At 47.0% G+C, this 17,013-nt stretch overlaps 1 protein-coding gene across 1 annotated transcript; it reads left to right on the top strand.

Annotated features, from left to right (window-relative positions):
• Positions 1–1,133: 1,133 nt before the first annotated feature.
• cratb (carnitine O-acetyltransferase b) lies at positions 1,134–15,984 on the top strand. The gene is made up of 15 exons (XM_064349202.1): positions 1,134–1,896; positions 2,334–2,555; positions 3,598–3,716; positions 4,352–4,405; positions 4,822–4,987; positions 5,338–5,512; positions 7,168–7,258; positions 7,409–7,496; positions 8,433–8,533; positions 10,510–10,629; positions 11,481–11,603; positions 11,825–11,960; positions 12,729–12,791; positions 13,389–13,526; positions 14,789–15,984. Exons 1-15 carry the CDS (start codon positions 1,846–1,848, stop codon positions 14,990–14,992), a joined length of 1,851 nt encoding a protein of 616 aa, XP_064205272.1. The 5' UTR covers positions 1,134–1,845; the 3' UTR covers positions 14,993–15,984.
• The last annotated feature ends 1,029 nt before the right edge of the window (positions 15,985–17,013 follow it).

The raw sequence follows: 17,013 nt of genomic DNA, 5'->3' as shown, positions 1-17,013 counted from the left end.
AAATATGGACAATGAAAGATCATATTTTTAACTGCACGTTCTTTTGAATGAAAAGGGGAGAATAGTAATTTTCTACTTAGCCAAAGCATGCATGTGTGCACATTTCTGTTTACAAAAAGAACATAATTTCACAAGGACTGTTGAGGTCTGTAATTTATATGTTGATATCCTTAAAAGGGCTTGAAGTCATAGCTTTATTGATTTTTATTTTGGTGCATTTTAACTTATTTCTATGTCAGATTGATTTAATTGTATTTCAACTCTTGGCAAATGTTTCAGCTTTTTTGAATTGGGGTGGGGGGCGGGCTGTTTTACTCTATATAATACTTGTATGTATTTACTCTATTAATACTTTGTTCTGATATTTTTGTTCAATTTGTTTTCTAATATGTTGAAGAAGCTGGCTTCACAATATAAAAGTTAATAAATTATTCTAGACAAAAAGAATTGTCCTGAATTGTTTATAACCGTTTGGGACATATTGAAGTTGGAGGGGGGCAGTATTGGCGTTCATATCACACTGGCGGCGCCTGTAGGTTAAGTAGCGAGGACGCACCACTCTTCCTGCACAAAATTCGGGAAACTGGTTTCAACCGGAAGTCAACTGAGACGATGAAAATGCAGGAGTCAAACAAGAACGGTTCCCGTTGGCACTGTTTCTGATCGACTCCTGTTCTTGCATGCTGTGGGCCAAACACGGCCCATGACATCTAGAGGACGCACTTGTTTACTCCGTGTGCTCACCAAGTGCGCCTCCGTACCCACTGTGCTTTGAGTGTGCGTGAGCGATCTGTAAATAGATTATGTACGTACTATCCCACGGTACATAGGTGGCCAAAACTAGTTATTTGGGAACAAGACGTCCATGTTGATATCAGACTGGTTCACAAGGTGAGGTGGCGAACTTGAATATGTATCCAAAACTACACCCACATAACAAAGGACTTCAGGGAACAGTGAGGAGATAGGTCCACCCCAACGCTTAATGACCGTAGTGCTTGTAAATATTCCGCATATTAAGGCGCAATGTGTACCGTCATCGACGTTTATAACTCGATCCGGGAAACCAGAAACGGTTTCGCACAAACACACACTTTAAATACAGGTGACATGTCTGCACACACCTGACCGTACCAACACAGAACCACTTGAACAAGAAGTTAAGAACCCCTCCTTTCTGGAGCACGAAATCTTGCTGCACACATACAACAAGCATTAAGTTCCATAAAGTCGCCAGGTTGACCGCTAAAAGTCCCCTTCTTCGTGAGGAGTTTGTTTGTCGTTGTCCATGTGGAAAAGTTGGTAATTGTCTGCACAACTGGCACTCTTAGGCGATAAGGATAGAAAGTGGGCATTACAGCGACTCGGAAAATGAGAATTTAGCATGCAATTCGGCGACTTGGAGACTCCAATGTCTCTCGATCTAGTGACAAAACAGCTACTTTTGCAACACTGATGGGATTTACGGAAACAACGCGACACGTGTTGACTCCGCAGAAAGACGACTGAGAGCGGCTGCATGCCGGAGAGCACGAACCTTTCGACCACCCGTCGAATCCCGTACGGATATCGCCCATGTTCGGACCGGGTGTGGAAGCTCCGAACGTGCACGTCTGCACACAAGGAATTGCAAACTTTTTTCTGACAAGACATTATTTACGCCTGTGATTTCCAACCCCCGCCCATCCAAAAAAAGGGAAAGACTTAAGTGAATTTTGACATTCACGAATGCTTGTATAGTTTATCGCGGGGATTTCATCCTCCTACCAACCCCCACAGCCGTACACACAGTCTTATGCTGTGCAAGTTTCTGTCTACTCCTTACCAGCTAGCTTGCTAGCTACAATGCTTCTGAAGAAAATACCCTCAGCCAAGAATGGGGCTTGGCTTTTTCAGGTGAGTAGGCAATTCGGTAATTTTGCTGGCTAGCCAGCCAGCTATGTTTAGAAAGACTTTCAAAAGCGTGCGGGTAGATTGAAGGAACGTCAGCTTTAGTTGCTAGCTAAGTTGTAGCTAGCCTATTTTAAGAAAACGCGCAGCTATGACATGGTCAACCTTAACTGTTTTAAGTTGCATGTAGCGTTAGCTAGTCGGTTAGGAAGCTAGGTGAACTTTAAACGTGTATTTTAAACGGAACTGGCATTGCGTTTCCAGCTGTCAAAACAATAGCCCTCCTAGTTTGCTAGTACGTATGTCATGGTTATTATTTATTTCCTTTATTTAAATTGTTTAACAATGCTGTGTCCAGGGGATAAGTTTAAGAATAGCTTTTTTTCGTTTGATTTTGTTGTACATTGATTGCGCGTCAGAATGCAACCCTTCTCGCATTTCAGGCGGTGTTCGGGCAGAGTGTTCGGTCCTTGTCGGTGCCACCCCAGCCCGTGCCAACCCTCGCCCAGACCCTGCAAGGCTACCTGCGGGTCCTGGAGCCCTTGCTCCCCCCGGACGAGCTGGCGCACACGCGGGAGGTGGTGCGAAAGTTTGGTGCTCCGGACGGGCGAGGCGAGCAGCTTCAGCGCGGGCTGGAAAAGAGAGCCAGGAACACGCACAACTGGGTGGGTGTGGAACGAGCCGAGCCGTTTTGCGCTGACCCGAACTAAACCCGGTTAAAATGTAAACTTTAAAAAAATTTTTTTTTTAATTTCCTCTTGCGAAATTCGTTTTACGACATTCACTGTAATGCCGGGATAAACACTGATGAGTTATGGGACATACTGTAACTCGGGTCATCTCGAGGTGTGTGTGTGTGTGTGTGTGTTTGCCTGCCTGCCTGCCTGTCTGTCTGTACATAGACCTTACTTGTCCTCGCCCTGGGAACGGGGACTCTAGAATATGCACACAGGATAGGCGGGAGAACGGTCAGAAAAGAGGTAAGAAAGGAAAAGAGAACAGATGGAGATGGACAGAGAAGCTTTACTGAAGCTCTATTATGACCCTTGGTTGATTGTAAACAATTTTGTAATTGGCACCACCTATTAGCGAACAGTGAATCCTACATTAGTAAACTGCACAAAAACATGGCCAGATGCATTTATTTTAAAATGCTAGATAAATGTCGGAAAAACATCTAAAGAAAATAATAATGGTGTGTACTACTTATTTTTGAGCAATGTTTCAACAAACCAGTTCAAGAATAAGCCTGAAACTAGTTGGGTTCTCTTTTAAGCCACCTAGAGATTTCAATCACTGAGTTAATTACAGTGTGCTTAGCTGGAAAACCTCGGATTTAAACCTGTTGACCACGGAACTGCGTTTCAAGTGGAACAGCTAATCCTTTATTCGACAGCTTGGGATAGCTGCTCCAGTTGGTGTGCAGTTCTGTGGTCCAGAGATTTAAACCTGAGGTAAGTATACTACACTTGACCCTGCATGACTCTTGTTCTCGTTCACAAAGAACAAGTCAGTGAACGAGGGCGAGAGAACGAGAACTCTGGAGGAGAACTGTGAACGAACTGGTGAACCAATCCTTTTAGGGAACTGAGTTTGACTGATTTGACCGACACGCCCACCACTATAAAACAGGAGGGATTAGCAGAGATTGCAGTACTGCTGCTCCTTCAGCGATGTCAAGGCTCCGCCTCTCTCTCCTCACCCTAGATCTCTGATTGGTGGGTTAAGTGGGCATATCTGGAGAACAGACAGCCTCTGGCAGTCCACTCGAACCCGGCCATCGCCCTACCCAAGCAGGACTACACAGACTGGAGGGGCCAGCTCTTGTGAGTGACACCAGACCTGCGCTCAACAAGAACATGCCTGTCAACCCCTCGAGACAGCTGTTTGAAATTTAAAACCCTCGAACCCGAATGACTTTCGCTAGCACGCTAACTAGCTACAGCTATTATAGCTGCTTGCTAACTGCCAAACAAACGTCAGTGTGCTTAATACAGGTCACTTGTACTTTAGCGAGGTAGAAGCCAGCACGTAGCACAAAACATTTATTCAGACTAGATAGTCAAGGGTTTTCTTTCCATTATTTACTTTTGTAGCTGATTTATTTGTTGCCATTTTGCTGAACTGTGTCAAGCCAGATCAGTAAAACATTCACAGCAAACTATGTTTCCTTGTAATGATCACCACTGACTCATTTCAAGAGACTGTCTGCTTGCAGGCCCAGCTGTGTAGCTGAAGGCTCAGGGGAATGATGATGATGATGATGAGGGTGATTAGAGATATATTTATCTCTGAGGGAAAATCTGTTTGCTTGAGTTATTTTTCAGGGCTGTGTGTTTCACAAGCACAAACAACTGATCTAATTCCAATAACATATACATGAATACACTAAGACAAATATTAAAATGAGCAGTTCAGACATTTGTATCCATGTGACGTCGTGTTTATGATGTCTGCCTAGGTTTGCCTCCAAGTTGATCGCTGGAGTTCTGGACTTCAAAGCCAAAGTTGACAGGTGAGTGTGTGCTGCAGGAGTGTGCTGCCCTCCTGTCGGGGTGGCCCATGATTTTGGGAGGGCCAACGGCTGGGGGTCTGCTCTGTGTGCCTCGTTCTAGAGGTCTTGAGTAAGCAAAAGAGCCTTACAGATTTGCGGATTTGAATTTGGAACTCCATGAGGGGTCTGAACTATATTTTCTGTTGAGCTGACCGGCCGTGGGTAGGTATTTGAGTGTGTTGTGTCAAAAAAAAACTGTCATGTCATGTTGGGTGGCTAAGGTGCTTCCTTCCAGTGTGTGGATGGGCCCCATGGTCTGGTATCTGTTAAGGCTCTGTTCCAGTGTGTGGATGGGCCCCATGGTCTGGTATCTGTTAAGGCTCTGGGTGTGGGTTACTCATGAGCTTCCTCCTCCCTTGTTCTCCTCTCTCTCCCAGTGGTTGTCTGCCAGTGGAGTACATGAGAGGCCAGCCCTTGTGCATGGAGCTCTTCCCCCTGCTCTTCTCCTCCTGTCGAATCCCGGGCCCCAAGCACGACCACATCTTCCACTACAGCCAGGCTCGCCGCCCCCCCACCCACATCACCGTCGTGCGAAATTACCAGGTGACCCCACCCCGCCCTTCTTTCGCCCTCCCTCTCCCGTTTTCTTAACATGTCCTCTCTCAGTCCAAAGTTCACTTTATCGTTTTTTGTCACTTTGTTTTAGATCGATTCTCCCACTGTTGGAAAGTTTTAAAAAAGTGTGTTCTTCAAGTGAGAAGAGTCAGTTTTTCCCTTTTGTTCATTATGAGTGTGGTTTGGATGTGATCAGCGGTAAAAGCAATCCTACAGCAGTTCTGCTGCTCTAAACGTTATGAATCTGGGCCCCAGGTCGATTTGGCCATCAGGCTCCATAATGGATGAGGTGAGGATTTGAGCAGGGTAAAACTGATCCTAGATCAGCTCTCCTGCAGTTCTTCCAGCTGGAGGTGTACAACAGCAACGGCACGCCGCTGACCCAGAGTCAGATCCACGACCAGCTCTGCCGAATTCGCTCCCAGTCCTGGAAGACCGACAAGGAGCCCGTGGGCATCCTGACCAGCGAGCATCGGCACACCTGGGGCACGGCCTACCACCGCCTGCTCAGAGGTACAGTAAACTACTGCACTGGGGCATGGCCTACCACCGCCTGCTCAGAGGTACAGTACACTACTGCACTGGGGCATGGCCTACCACCGCCTGCTCAGAGGTACAGTACACTACTGCACTGCTCACACACCTGGGGCATGGCCTACTACCGCCTGCTCAGAGGTACAGTACACTACTGCACTGCTCACACACCTAGGGCATGGCCTACTACCGCCTGCTCAGAGGTACAGTAAACTACTGCACTGGGGCATGGCCTACCACCGCCTGCTCAGAGGTACAGTACACTACTGCACTGCTCACACACCTGGGGCATGGCCTACCACCGCCTGCTCAGAGGTACAGTACACTACTGCACTGCTCACACACCTGGGGCATGGCCTACCACCGCCTGCTCAGAGGTACAGTACACTACTGCACTGGGGCATGGCCTACCACCGCCTGCTCAGAGGTACAGTACACTACTGCACTGGGGCATGGCCTACCACCGCCTGCTCAGAGGTACAGTACACTACTGCACTGGGGCATGGCCTACCACCGCCTGCTCAGAGGTACAGTACACTACTGCACTGCTCACACACCTAGGGCATGGCCTACTACCGCCTGCTCAGAGGTACAGTAAACTACTGCACTGGGGCATGGCCTACCACCGCCTGCTCAGAGGTACAGTAAACTACTGCACTGGGGCATGGCCTACCACCGCCTGCTCAGAGGTACAGTACACTACTGCACTGCTCACACACCTGGGGCATGGCCTACCACCGCCTGCTCAGAGGTACAGTACACTACTGCACTGCTCACACACCTGGGGCATGGCCTACCACCGCCTGCTCAGAGGTACAGTACACTACTGCACTGGGGCATGGCCTACCACCGCCTGCTCAGAGGTACAGTACACTACTGCACTGGGGCATGGCCTACCACCGCCTGCTCAGAGGTACAGTACACTACTGCACTGGGGCATGGCCTACCACCGCCTGCTCAGAGGTACAGTACACTACTGCACTGCTCACACACCTAGGGCATGGCCTACTACCGCCTGCTCAGAGGTACAGTAAACTACTGCACTGGGGCATGGCCTACCACCGCCTGCTCAGAGGTACAGTACACTACTGCACTGGGGCATGGCCTACCACCGCCTGCTCAGAGGTACAGTACACTACTGCACTGCTCACACACCTAGGGCATGGCCTACTACCGCCTGCTCAGAGGTACAGTAAACTACTGCACTGGGGCATGGCCTACCACCGCCTGCTCAGAGGTACAGTACACTACTGCACTGGGGCATGGCCTACCACCGCCTGCTCAGAGGTACAGTACACTACTGCACTGGGGCATGGCCTACCACCGCCTGCTCAGAGGTACAGTACACTACTGCACTGCTCACACACCTGGGGCATGGCCTACCACCGCCTGCTCAGAGGTACAGTACACTACTGCACTGCTCACACACCTGGGGCATGGCCTACCACCGCCTGCTCAGAGGTACAGTACACTACTGCACTGCTCACACAGGACTACTGCAGAGAGGGACATTACTCACACAGTACTACTGCAGAAAGGGACATTACTCACACACACACTGCTACTGCAAAGACGGAAATCTACATGTTTAAAAAGAAACAGTAATACTCTGACTGCACTCTTTCTTCTCACAGATAAAATAAACAAAGAGTCTGTATGGTTGATCGAGAAAGGAATCTTCAATTTGTGTCTGGACTCGCCTGTCATGAGGATCTCTGATGAGAAGTACATCCATTTGTCTGTCTATCTGTCTTATCAAAGTTCCTATGCTCTCAAAGGGATTTGGGTCTTTTTAATATTGCATAATGTTGCATTTTTTCTGCTGTTTGCATATGTCGCTCAGTATTTAGAGCATTATCTTGTGGTGGTTGACAGGTACTCCAGTCGAATGGCCGCACAGATCCTGCATGGAGGCGGGACTTACTCCAACAGTGGGAACCGCTGGTTCGACAAGACTCTGCAGGTGATTAAGTAGGCCTTGGAGGCCTTTGCCCCTATATGGACTTCTGGGTGGAAAATGAGGTTTCACATAATCATCTCTGACATAGTCTATTATTTGGGCTAGCATTTAAAACATGGATGTTTTCATCTGCACACATTCCTCTTTGAAATGGCACTGGATCCACTGAATTCCGACATCGCTTTCCAGCCAAAATAAATATTTGCGAGATAAAACTGTTGCACGTTATTTACTATACTTCACAGCTGCTGGGTCCATGACAAGGCCTTCCAAGCTAGTCAAAGCTGGAGTTAATCAACAAAGAAATAAAAAAATAAAAAACTACTGAAATAACTTCAGGAAATTACTAATGAGTACAGCATTCATAGAGGTATTTTCAACGATATGTACAACTGCACAAAATAGAAAAAGGAATAATTTATTACACTAACAAGAGACAGCAAGCGGTTTTCGCACGTGAATGGCAGCTCTGTGTGATGTTGTAATTGTGCGACGGGGTCATCACGGGTGGGCTAACCACTTAGTCGCTAGCAATTTTATTTTTAGTATCACACCATTTATTCAGATTACAAAAAGTCTCTGAAGGAAATGAGGACACTTCTGAGGCCTACAGACCTCTGTACTGTATAGTACAGAGTGTACTATATACAGTTAGCTCATAGTTGCGCATGCTCTCAGCTGTAGTGTGGTTGTGCTTTTAACTGGAGTGTGCACCTGACATGGGTAAGAGTAGTCAGTATTAAAATGGAGCAAGCTGTGTGCTGTGCAATTATCCAATATACAGTTGAGTTGAGTATGCTTCTTCACTCTTCTTCACTTTGTTTATCTTTGACTTTGTGAACATTTCTTTCTCATTCACTCAACACTCAATCTTTCTTCCTTTTTTCTCCTTTCCCATCCCTCTCTCTCTCCCTCTATGTATCCCTCTCTCTCTCTCAGTTTGTAGTGGGAGAGGATGGCTCCTTTGGGCTACTCTATGAACAAGCCACTGCTGAAGGTCCACCCATTGCAACACTCCTGGCTTACGTGCTGGACTACTGGTACTGAGTGGGAGAGGGATGAGTACCAGTACTGAGTGGGAGTGGGATGAGTATCGATACTGAGTGGGATAGGGATGGAGGGATGAATGCTGGTACTGAGTGAGAGAGGGATGGAGGGATAAGTACTGGTACTGAGTGGGAGAGGGATGGAGGGATGAGGACTGGTACTGAGTGGGAGAGAGATGGAGGGACGAGTACTGGTACTGAGTGGGAGAGGGATGGAGGGATGAGGACTGGTACTGAGTGGGAGAGGGATGGAGGGATGAGTACTGGTACTGAATTCGAGAGAGATGGAGGGATGAGTGCTGGTACTGAGTGGGAGAGGGATGAGTACTGGTACTGAATGGGAGAGGGATGGAGGGATGAGGACTGGTACTGTGAGATGTAGAGTGCCGGTACTGTGAGAGATGTAGTGTGCTGGTACTGTGAGAGATGTAGTGTGCTGGTACTGTGAGAGATGTAGTGTGCTGGTACTGTGAGAGATGTAGAGTGCTGGTACTGTGAGAGATGTAGTGTGCTGGTACTGTGAGATGATGTTGGTACTGGAGAGTAGCTGGTACTGTGAGAGATGTGAGTGCTGGTACTGTGAGATGTAGGCGATGTGAGAGTGTGTGCTGGTACTGTGAGAGATGTAGTGTGCTGGTACTGTGAGAGATGTAGTGTGCTGGTACTGTGAGAGATGTAGTGTGCTGGTACTGTGAGAGATGTAGAGTGCTGGTACTGTGAGAGATGTTGAGTGCTGGTACTGTGAGAGATGTAGAGTGCTGGTACTGTGAGAGATGTAGTGTGCTGGTACTGTGAGAGATGTAGAGTGCTGGTACTGTGAGAGATGTAGAGTGCTGGTACTGTGAGAGATGTAGTGTGCTGGTACTGTGAGAGATGTAGAGTGCTGGTACTGTGAGAGATGTAGAGTGCTGGTACTGTGAGAGATGTAGAGTGCTGGTACTGTGAGAGATGTTGAGTGCTGGTACTGTGAGAGATGTAGAGTGCTGGTACTGTGAGAGATGTAGAGTGCTGGTACTGTGAGAGATGTAGTGTGCTGGTACTGTGAGAGATGTTGAGTGCTGGTACTGTGAGATGTTGAGTGCTGGTACTGTGAGAGATGTAGAGTGCTGGTGCTGTGAGAGATGTAGAGTGCTGGTACTGTGAAAGATGTAGAGTGCTGGTACTGTGAGAGATATAGAGTGCTGGTACTGTGAGAGATGTAGTGTTGACTGATGGAGTGCTGGTACTGTGAGAGATGTAGAGTGCGGTACGTGAGAGATGTAGTGCTGGTACTGTGAGAGATTGTAGTGGCTGGTACTGTGAGAGATGTAGTGCTGGTACTGTGAGAGATGTAGAGTGCTGGTACTGTGAGAGATGTAGAGTGCTGGTACTGTGAGAGATGTAGTGGTGTGGTACTGTGAGAGATGTAGGTGCTGGTACTGTGAGAGATGTAGAGTGCTGGTACTGTGAGAGATGTAGAGTGCTGGTACTGTGAGAGATGTTGAGTGCCGGTACTGTGAGAGATGTAGAGTGCCGGTACTGTGAGAGATGTAGTGTGCTGGTACTGTGAGAGATGTAGTGTGCTGGTACTGTGAGAGATGTAGTGTGCTGGTACTGTGAGAGATGTAAAGTGGCTTTTCCCCCTTCATGCATGCTTAGGGTTGTTTGGTTCCTTGTTTCCTTTCCCTCTGTTCATCTACAAGCATGATAACGAATTTCATCATTTAAAATTTCCACAGATAAACACCATTAGTAATATATGGAAAAATTAGCAAAGCAACTAAAATAACAAAACCATATGAAATGACCCTTTCTTTAATAGTTTAAACATGTGCGGGCTTAGCACTAATTCAGAGACCTTTTCCTGTGTGTGTCCAAATAGGCCTTGCATTTGGTAGGCAGAAGCACTGTGTCTCAGTGCCAGACTATGTCTGCCATGTTGATTATATCAGTCCTCTCTATCTCTCTTTCTGTCTTTCTCTCTCTTTCAGTGAAAAACCAGAGCTGGTGAGGGCTCCCTTGGTTCCACTCCCGATGCCAAAGAAGCTCTACTTCTACATTGATTATGAGATCAAGAGAGATATTGAGCATGCCAAGCAAAATCTGGACATGTAAGACACACTGCAGTATTTACACACTGACTGGACACTACATGCAAACTGACTGACTGGAGACTACAGTGCATTAACACTGCACTGAGAAATGCTGGCATAATTTGCTATAACAATCATGTGAAATAAGTGCTCCGTAATATTTTCTTTCTTGCTAAATGCAACCATATTGAAAACCGCAATGACAAACAGTGAGCAGAGTCACCAAATTGCATCTGCCTGTTCTGGTAAAGTCACCACGGCGATACTGTAGTCAAGGGGATCTGTTCCGCTATACAGTTTCTTGTTTTGTTGTCTTATGCAACCGCTGATCTGTGTGGACCCCGGAACCACACTGCCCTCATGTGGAGAGGCCATGTAATTACAGGCACACTCAAGCCTGTGTGGTGTTGTTCAGCAGGGAGATCTACAATGTCACGCAAAGTAGAAAAATGAAGCAGAACCTGCTGACTGGGAAAATGTTGGTGAAGGTTTCCGAAGCTAAATATATGCTGATGATGTCATGCGTCACACTGCGGAACATGGATATCGGTGGCAGCTGAGTAATGTTCCTGTACCAGCTGAGCTGTAATTTAAGGGATATTTCTTTGGAGCATGTAAAACATTCTCTGTGATCTCTGTCTTGGAGATGATGGCTAGTGCTAAAGGAAGAACCTGGGCGAGTGAAAATGATTTGCGTAAAAAATGCATAACTGCTAATAGTGTTGCTTCAACCAGCTACTCATTACGAAGAACCACGGCAACCCTCCAGCACAGACTGCATATATAAGCACACATCTTACACACAGAAGACCTGTAATATGTAACTGGCTCGTTAAAGGTTGTTTCTGTGAATCTGTTGTCGGTTGCAGCTTGATTAACGACCTGGATATACGCTGCTTCACCTTCCGGAGGTTCGGGAAAAATTTCCCCAAACAGGTGAACCTCAGCCCCAACTCTTTCATCCAGGTGGCCCTGCAGCTGGCCTATTACAGGTGAGGCAGTGCATTCTGGGAGGAGCTGGGGTGGGGGGTGGAGGGGGTTGAGGTTGGTCTTGACATTGCAGTCATCAGAGATTCTGTCGCACTATTTCTAAGTGTAGGGTGGTTAACCATGGCACAGGTAAGTGGAGTCCAGGTGATAGACAGCACAGGTAATCGTTACACGGTTATTATTATTGCTTTTAATATGTGGCCCTCCTGCCCGTCTTTGCCAGGGTACACAATGAGGTTTGTGCGTCATGTGACAGCGCCACACTCAGGATGTTCCGCGGAGGTCGAACGGACGTCATCCGCTCACCCACCAATCAGACCCTTCAGTTTATACGTGCAGTGGATGACCCGTCTATCACGGTATGTCATGATGAGTACACCCTGTGTACCCACACCCTTATCATTCTACAGTCTGTCATGATATGAGCGCACACTGTGCACCCGCACCCTTATCATTCTACAGTCTGTCATGATATGAGCGCACACTGTGCACCCGCACCCTTATCCTGATAGTCTGTCATGATGTGAGCACTCTGTGCACCCACACCCTTATCCTTCTACAGTCTGTCATGATATGAGCGCACACTGTGCACCCGCACCCTTATTCTTCTACAGTCTGTCATGATATGATCGCACACTGTGCACCCGCACCCTTATCATTCTACAGTCTGTCATGATATGAGCGCACCCTGTGCACCCGCACCCTTATCCTGATACAGTCTGTCATGATATGAGCGCACCCTGCGCACCCGCACCCTTATCCTGATACAGTCTGTCATGATATGAGCGCACACTGTGCACCCACACCCTTATCATTCTACAGTCTGTCATGATATGAGCGCACACTGTGCACCTGCACCCTTATCCTGATACAGTCTGTCATGATATGAGCGCACACTGTGCACCCGCACCCTTATCCTGATACAGTCTGTCATGATATGAGGGAACACTGTGCACCCGCACCCTTATCATGCTACAGTCTGTCATGATATGAGCGCACCCTGTGCACCCGCACCCTTATCCTGATACTGTCCTACAGAGGGAGGGGACACCATGGAGCAGGCAGTGGAGATGTGGTCATTTCTAATGTTTTTAATGTTTTTTAAAATGTTTTCCCGCGCGTTTCAGAGAGAGGTGAAGCTGGACCTGCTGAAACAGGCTGTGGAGGCCCACAGTGTTCTCACTGACCAGGTAACTATCAGTTACTGTTGCCACTCACACTCACAAGATCACTTCTGTTTGGCAGCCCAATAAACGGACATACTGTTGATTGGTCAAAATGTAAATTGCTACACTACTTACATTAGCAAAATGGTGGCATAAGACAATTAATTAGTTTTTTTCTTTTCAGTGTGTGTTTTGTTTGGGTCCTTATAGAGTCTACGGACAAATTTGATCGAGGGTTTAAAATTCATATAGGGGATTAACAAAGTAAATTCCAATATATTTTTCAGGTTGAATTCTATGAGCAGTACAAAGAGGCACAAGTCCAAATTGGCAAAAGGTCAATGGATATCCAGAAAAATACTACTTTTCACAAAGAGTTGTCAGTGCCTGATTCTGCATATTTATGTTTTGATTGAAGACCATGATTAGCTAATCGGCTGAATCAGGCGTCGTGGAGCTGGGCCAGAACAAAAACCTGCAGCCACACCAGCCCTTTCTGGATAAGAACGGACACCCCTGTTTTAATTGATCCCTTAAGTTCAGAAAACCAGGGACACCCTGGTCTCCCCCCCGTTCTCCCCACATGTCAGTAAAACCAGTCTGCCCCCCCCCTCTCCCCAGGCCCTTAGCGGCCAGGCCATCGACCGCCACCTGCTGGGCCTGAAGCTGCAGGCCATCGAGGAGCGACTGAGCGTGCCCAGACTCTTCATGGACACGGCCTACGGGCTGGCCACTCACTTCAAGCTGAGGACCGGACAGGTACAACCCACAGGCTCCCAGGGCCAGCGGCCCTCAACCCTGATCCTGGAGAGCCAGATCAGCTGCCTGATTCAGACCCATGAATAAGATCAGCTGCCTGATTCAGACCCATGAATAAGATCAGCTGCCTGATTCAGACCCATGAATAAGATCAGCTGCCTGATTCAGACCCATGAATAAGATCAGCTGCCTGATTCAGACCCTGAATAAGATCAGCTGCTGATCAGACCCATGAATAAGATCAGCTGCCTGATTCAGACCCATGAATAAGATCAGCTGCCTGATTCAGACCCATGAATAAGATCAGCTGCCTGATTCAGACCCATGAATAAGATCAGCTGCCTGATTCTGACCCATGAATAAGATCAGCTGCCTGATTCAGACCCATGAATAAGATCAGCTGCCTGATTCAGACCCATGAATAAGATCAGCTGCCTGATTCAGACCCATGAATAAGATCAGCTGCCTGATTCAGACCCATGAATAAGATCAGCTGCCTGATTCAGACCCATGAATAAGATCAGCTGCCTGATTCAGACCCATGATAAGATCAGTGCCTGATTCAGACCCATGAATAAGATCAGTTGCCTGATTCAGACCCATGAATAAGATCAGCTGCCTGATTCAGACCCATGAATAAGATCAGCTGCCTGATTCAGACCCAAGGATAAGATCAGCTGCCTGATTCAGACCCAAGGCACCAGGCGAGCCGAGTTAGCTGTGTAATCAGTTGCTTGGGCTGATCAATTTCTGTGCAGCTCAAATGTACCAACAAAAGCCAGGAGTCCCTGTGTCTCTCCAGGACCAAGATTAGTGCTCTACAGTAACCAGATGGCCCCCTGTATTCATGGTATTCACTCGTAGATTCTCTATTGTAACCAGCTGTTAAGCTCCTTTATATTGTAGCCAATGAAAGACTTGAACTCACCGTAGAAGGTTATTCCACCACCAACCTAGCAGAGCCAAGGCCCTTTCCCCCACAATACCCCAATAAAACATCTGCCAAGCAGTCTTACTAAATCATTTGGAGTGAATCTCTGGCTCAACAGACAATATGAAGCATAACAGGAAGTGCTACTTGTTGACTAAGCCCAATGTTCGGCCATAACGGCAGCCGTGGATGAAGCGTTTTCCGTGTCTTGTTGTCATGGTAGCCTCCTCGCATTCCAAAGAAAGGAGGGGGGGAATAAGAAAAGAATAGTCTTTTTTATTTTCATTTTTTTTTCCTTTTCAATGAAGAATTCCCTTTCGTCCCCCCACAGGTCCCCACTAACACGGACAGCGTGCTGTGTTTCGGGCCGCAGGTTCCAGACGGCTACGCCGTGTGCTACAACCCCCAGCCCGACCACGTCCACTTCTCCGTCACCGCCTTCAACTGCTGCGAGGAGACGCACGCCGAAACGCTGGCTCTCACTCTGGACAGCGCCCTCTGCAATCTTCAGGAGTTACTGCAGCCCGCCACGTAGAGCCGCCTTGCGGTGCGCTTTCCCTGGGGCGGCCCCAGTGCGCCTGCGTTTGCCCCAGAGCTGCAGCGCGACGGCTCATACGTTGAAAATTCATCTGGCCCTTCCTGTGGGGTGGGGGGGTGGTAGGGTGGCGCTATGCTTTTAGGCTTGAATTCACTACAGATTATTCACAATGCGTTGGCGGAATTGAGGAAAGTTTTTTACTTTTGGGGGGGGGGGGGGTTATTTTCTCCTTAAACGTCACGCTCTCTATGCACTGAGCTCTGAGCTCACACTGGGGAGGGGAATCAGGGGAGTTGGGACTTGTGGGAGTCCAGTCCGGTCTGGTCTGGTCCGGTCCACATGCTGCACAGTACCATGGCTAGTCCTTTTGATGAGCTGACTGAGCCAGTGTGGGACGAAATGGAAAAACAAAAATGGACTGCTGCATTTCTCTCTCCCTCTCTTTCTCTCTCTCTCTCGCTCTTTCTTTCTCTCCTTTCTTTCTCTCTCTCGCTCAAAGAGCAATTCCTTCCAGGTGGTGCTGCCCTCCAGGCCCCAGGCTGACAGGGCTGAGGACTGCTTTCCACACGGGTTTCAAAAACCCCCCTGAACAGGGATGAGCGTTTCTCCGAACGGTCAGCCTGCAAGATCTCTCCAAAATGGCCCCTGGATCTCTCCAAAATGGCCCCTGGACCTCTCCAAAATGGCCTCTGGATGTCTCCAGGAGTAGAACACAACCAACTGCAGAACATTCTTTTTGATGTTAAAATTTTTTTTTTTAAACAAACATGCAAAGGGTAATTAAAAATGGCTGCTGCAGAGGAATCTGAGATTGTTCTGTACAGTGGTTGGGGGGCTCCAGAAAACTGCCGTCTCTTGCTAGTCTCTTTACACTGCTTGTGTGTGCAAGGCATTTTGGCTTTGAGTTCAAATGTTACACACACAAAAAAAATGTTCTCAAATATGATTTTTTGCTTACTGTTGCAATAAAATACTTGTTTCTCGTTGGATGGAAAGGCTTCTGAATGCGTTGATTACATGCTCTCATTAAACGCACTGTAGATCTCTTGGTTTTTGTTTGCTGGAGGTTTATTCAACTGTGATCGCTAATCGAAAAGTTTTTGCATATTCGTTATTAATTTAAAAAATGATCCAGGAAATTTTCATGACGAACAGGCACAGTACAACCCGGCATAAAATAATTAATTGATGATCTTTATGTTCCGGTAAGTGTGCGTGAATACAGATCTGATTTGCTGCGATTATCTGCACAAAAAGGTGAGAAAACAGTATGATTTTTATCATGTCACAAATCTAGAATGTTCACGTATCCAAATGGACTAAGCTTTAAAAGCAAACCTGAATTTTAAAAAGATCAAACTGCCAAATCTGTAGAATGAATTCACAAATATGTAAGTGGTTTCATAAATCTGTAGAATGGATTCACAAATATGTAAGTGGTATAAATGGTATTCCAAGAAGTTGGGTAGCAGGAACACTGGTCCTACAGTAGGCTAGCTAATGTGCAGCTGAGCATGCTAGCTGGTAAACGTCAATTCTGTCATAAATGTTTGCAAGTTTGATTCCTAAATCAAAGCTGAGTTAGATGGAATACCTTGTCCTAGATTCTAAATGATTGCTACAGCTGAAACTACCAAGTCCTGGTAAATTATTTGAACGCAGCATAAATTAACATTGTTCTATACTCGCTGGTGCATGTATTGTGCACTGTGATCTTGTCGCTTAAATTCTTCCCTGTAGAAATATGACAAAACGTGGTGGTTTTCCGCAGGTGAATTCCTTGCTTTTTTTTATTTTAGGATTTAGCTATAGATGACATCAAAGTAAAAGGAGTACACCATCATCCAGAATCCACTCATCTGATTGGTTGGAAGAACAGGCATTGACCCTCTGCGCCAGAGCATTAGCATTCTATAATTACAAATACAATTTTACAAGCTTGAAAATCTTTTGCAGAAGGTTCACTGCAGAATTTGGTCCAAAACTCGAGAGGTTGTAATTACTGAGTTGCCTCTGCT

The sequence above is a fragment of the Anguilla rostrata genome, chromosome 8 (genome assembly GCF_018555375.3).
Source record: "Anguilla rostrata isolate EN2019 chromosome 8, ASM1855537v3, whole genome shotgun sequence".
In the NCBI taxonomy this organism is placed as follows: Eukaryota; Metazoa; Chordata; class Actinopteri; order Anguilliformes; family Anguillidae; genus Anguilla; species Anguilla rostrata.
This window is presented reverse-complemented; position numbering and strand designations above follow the sequence as displayed.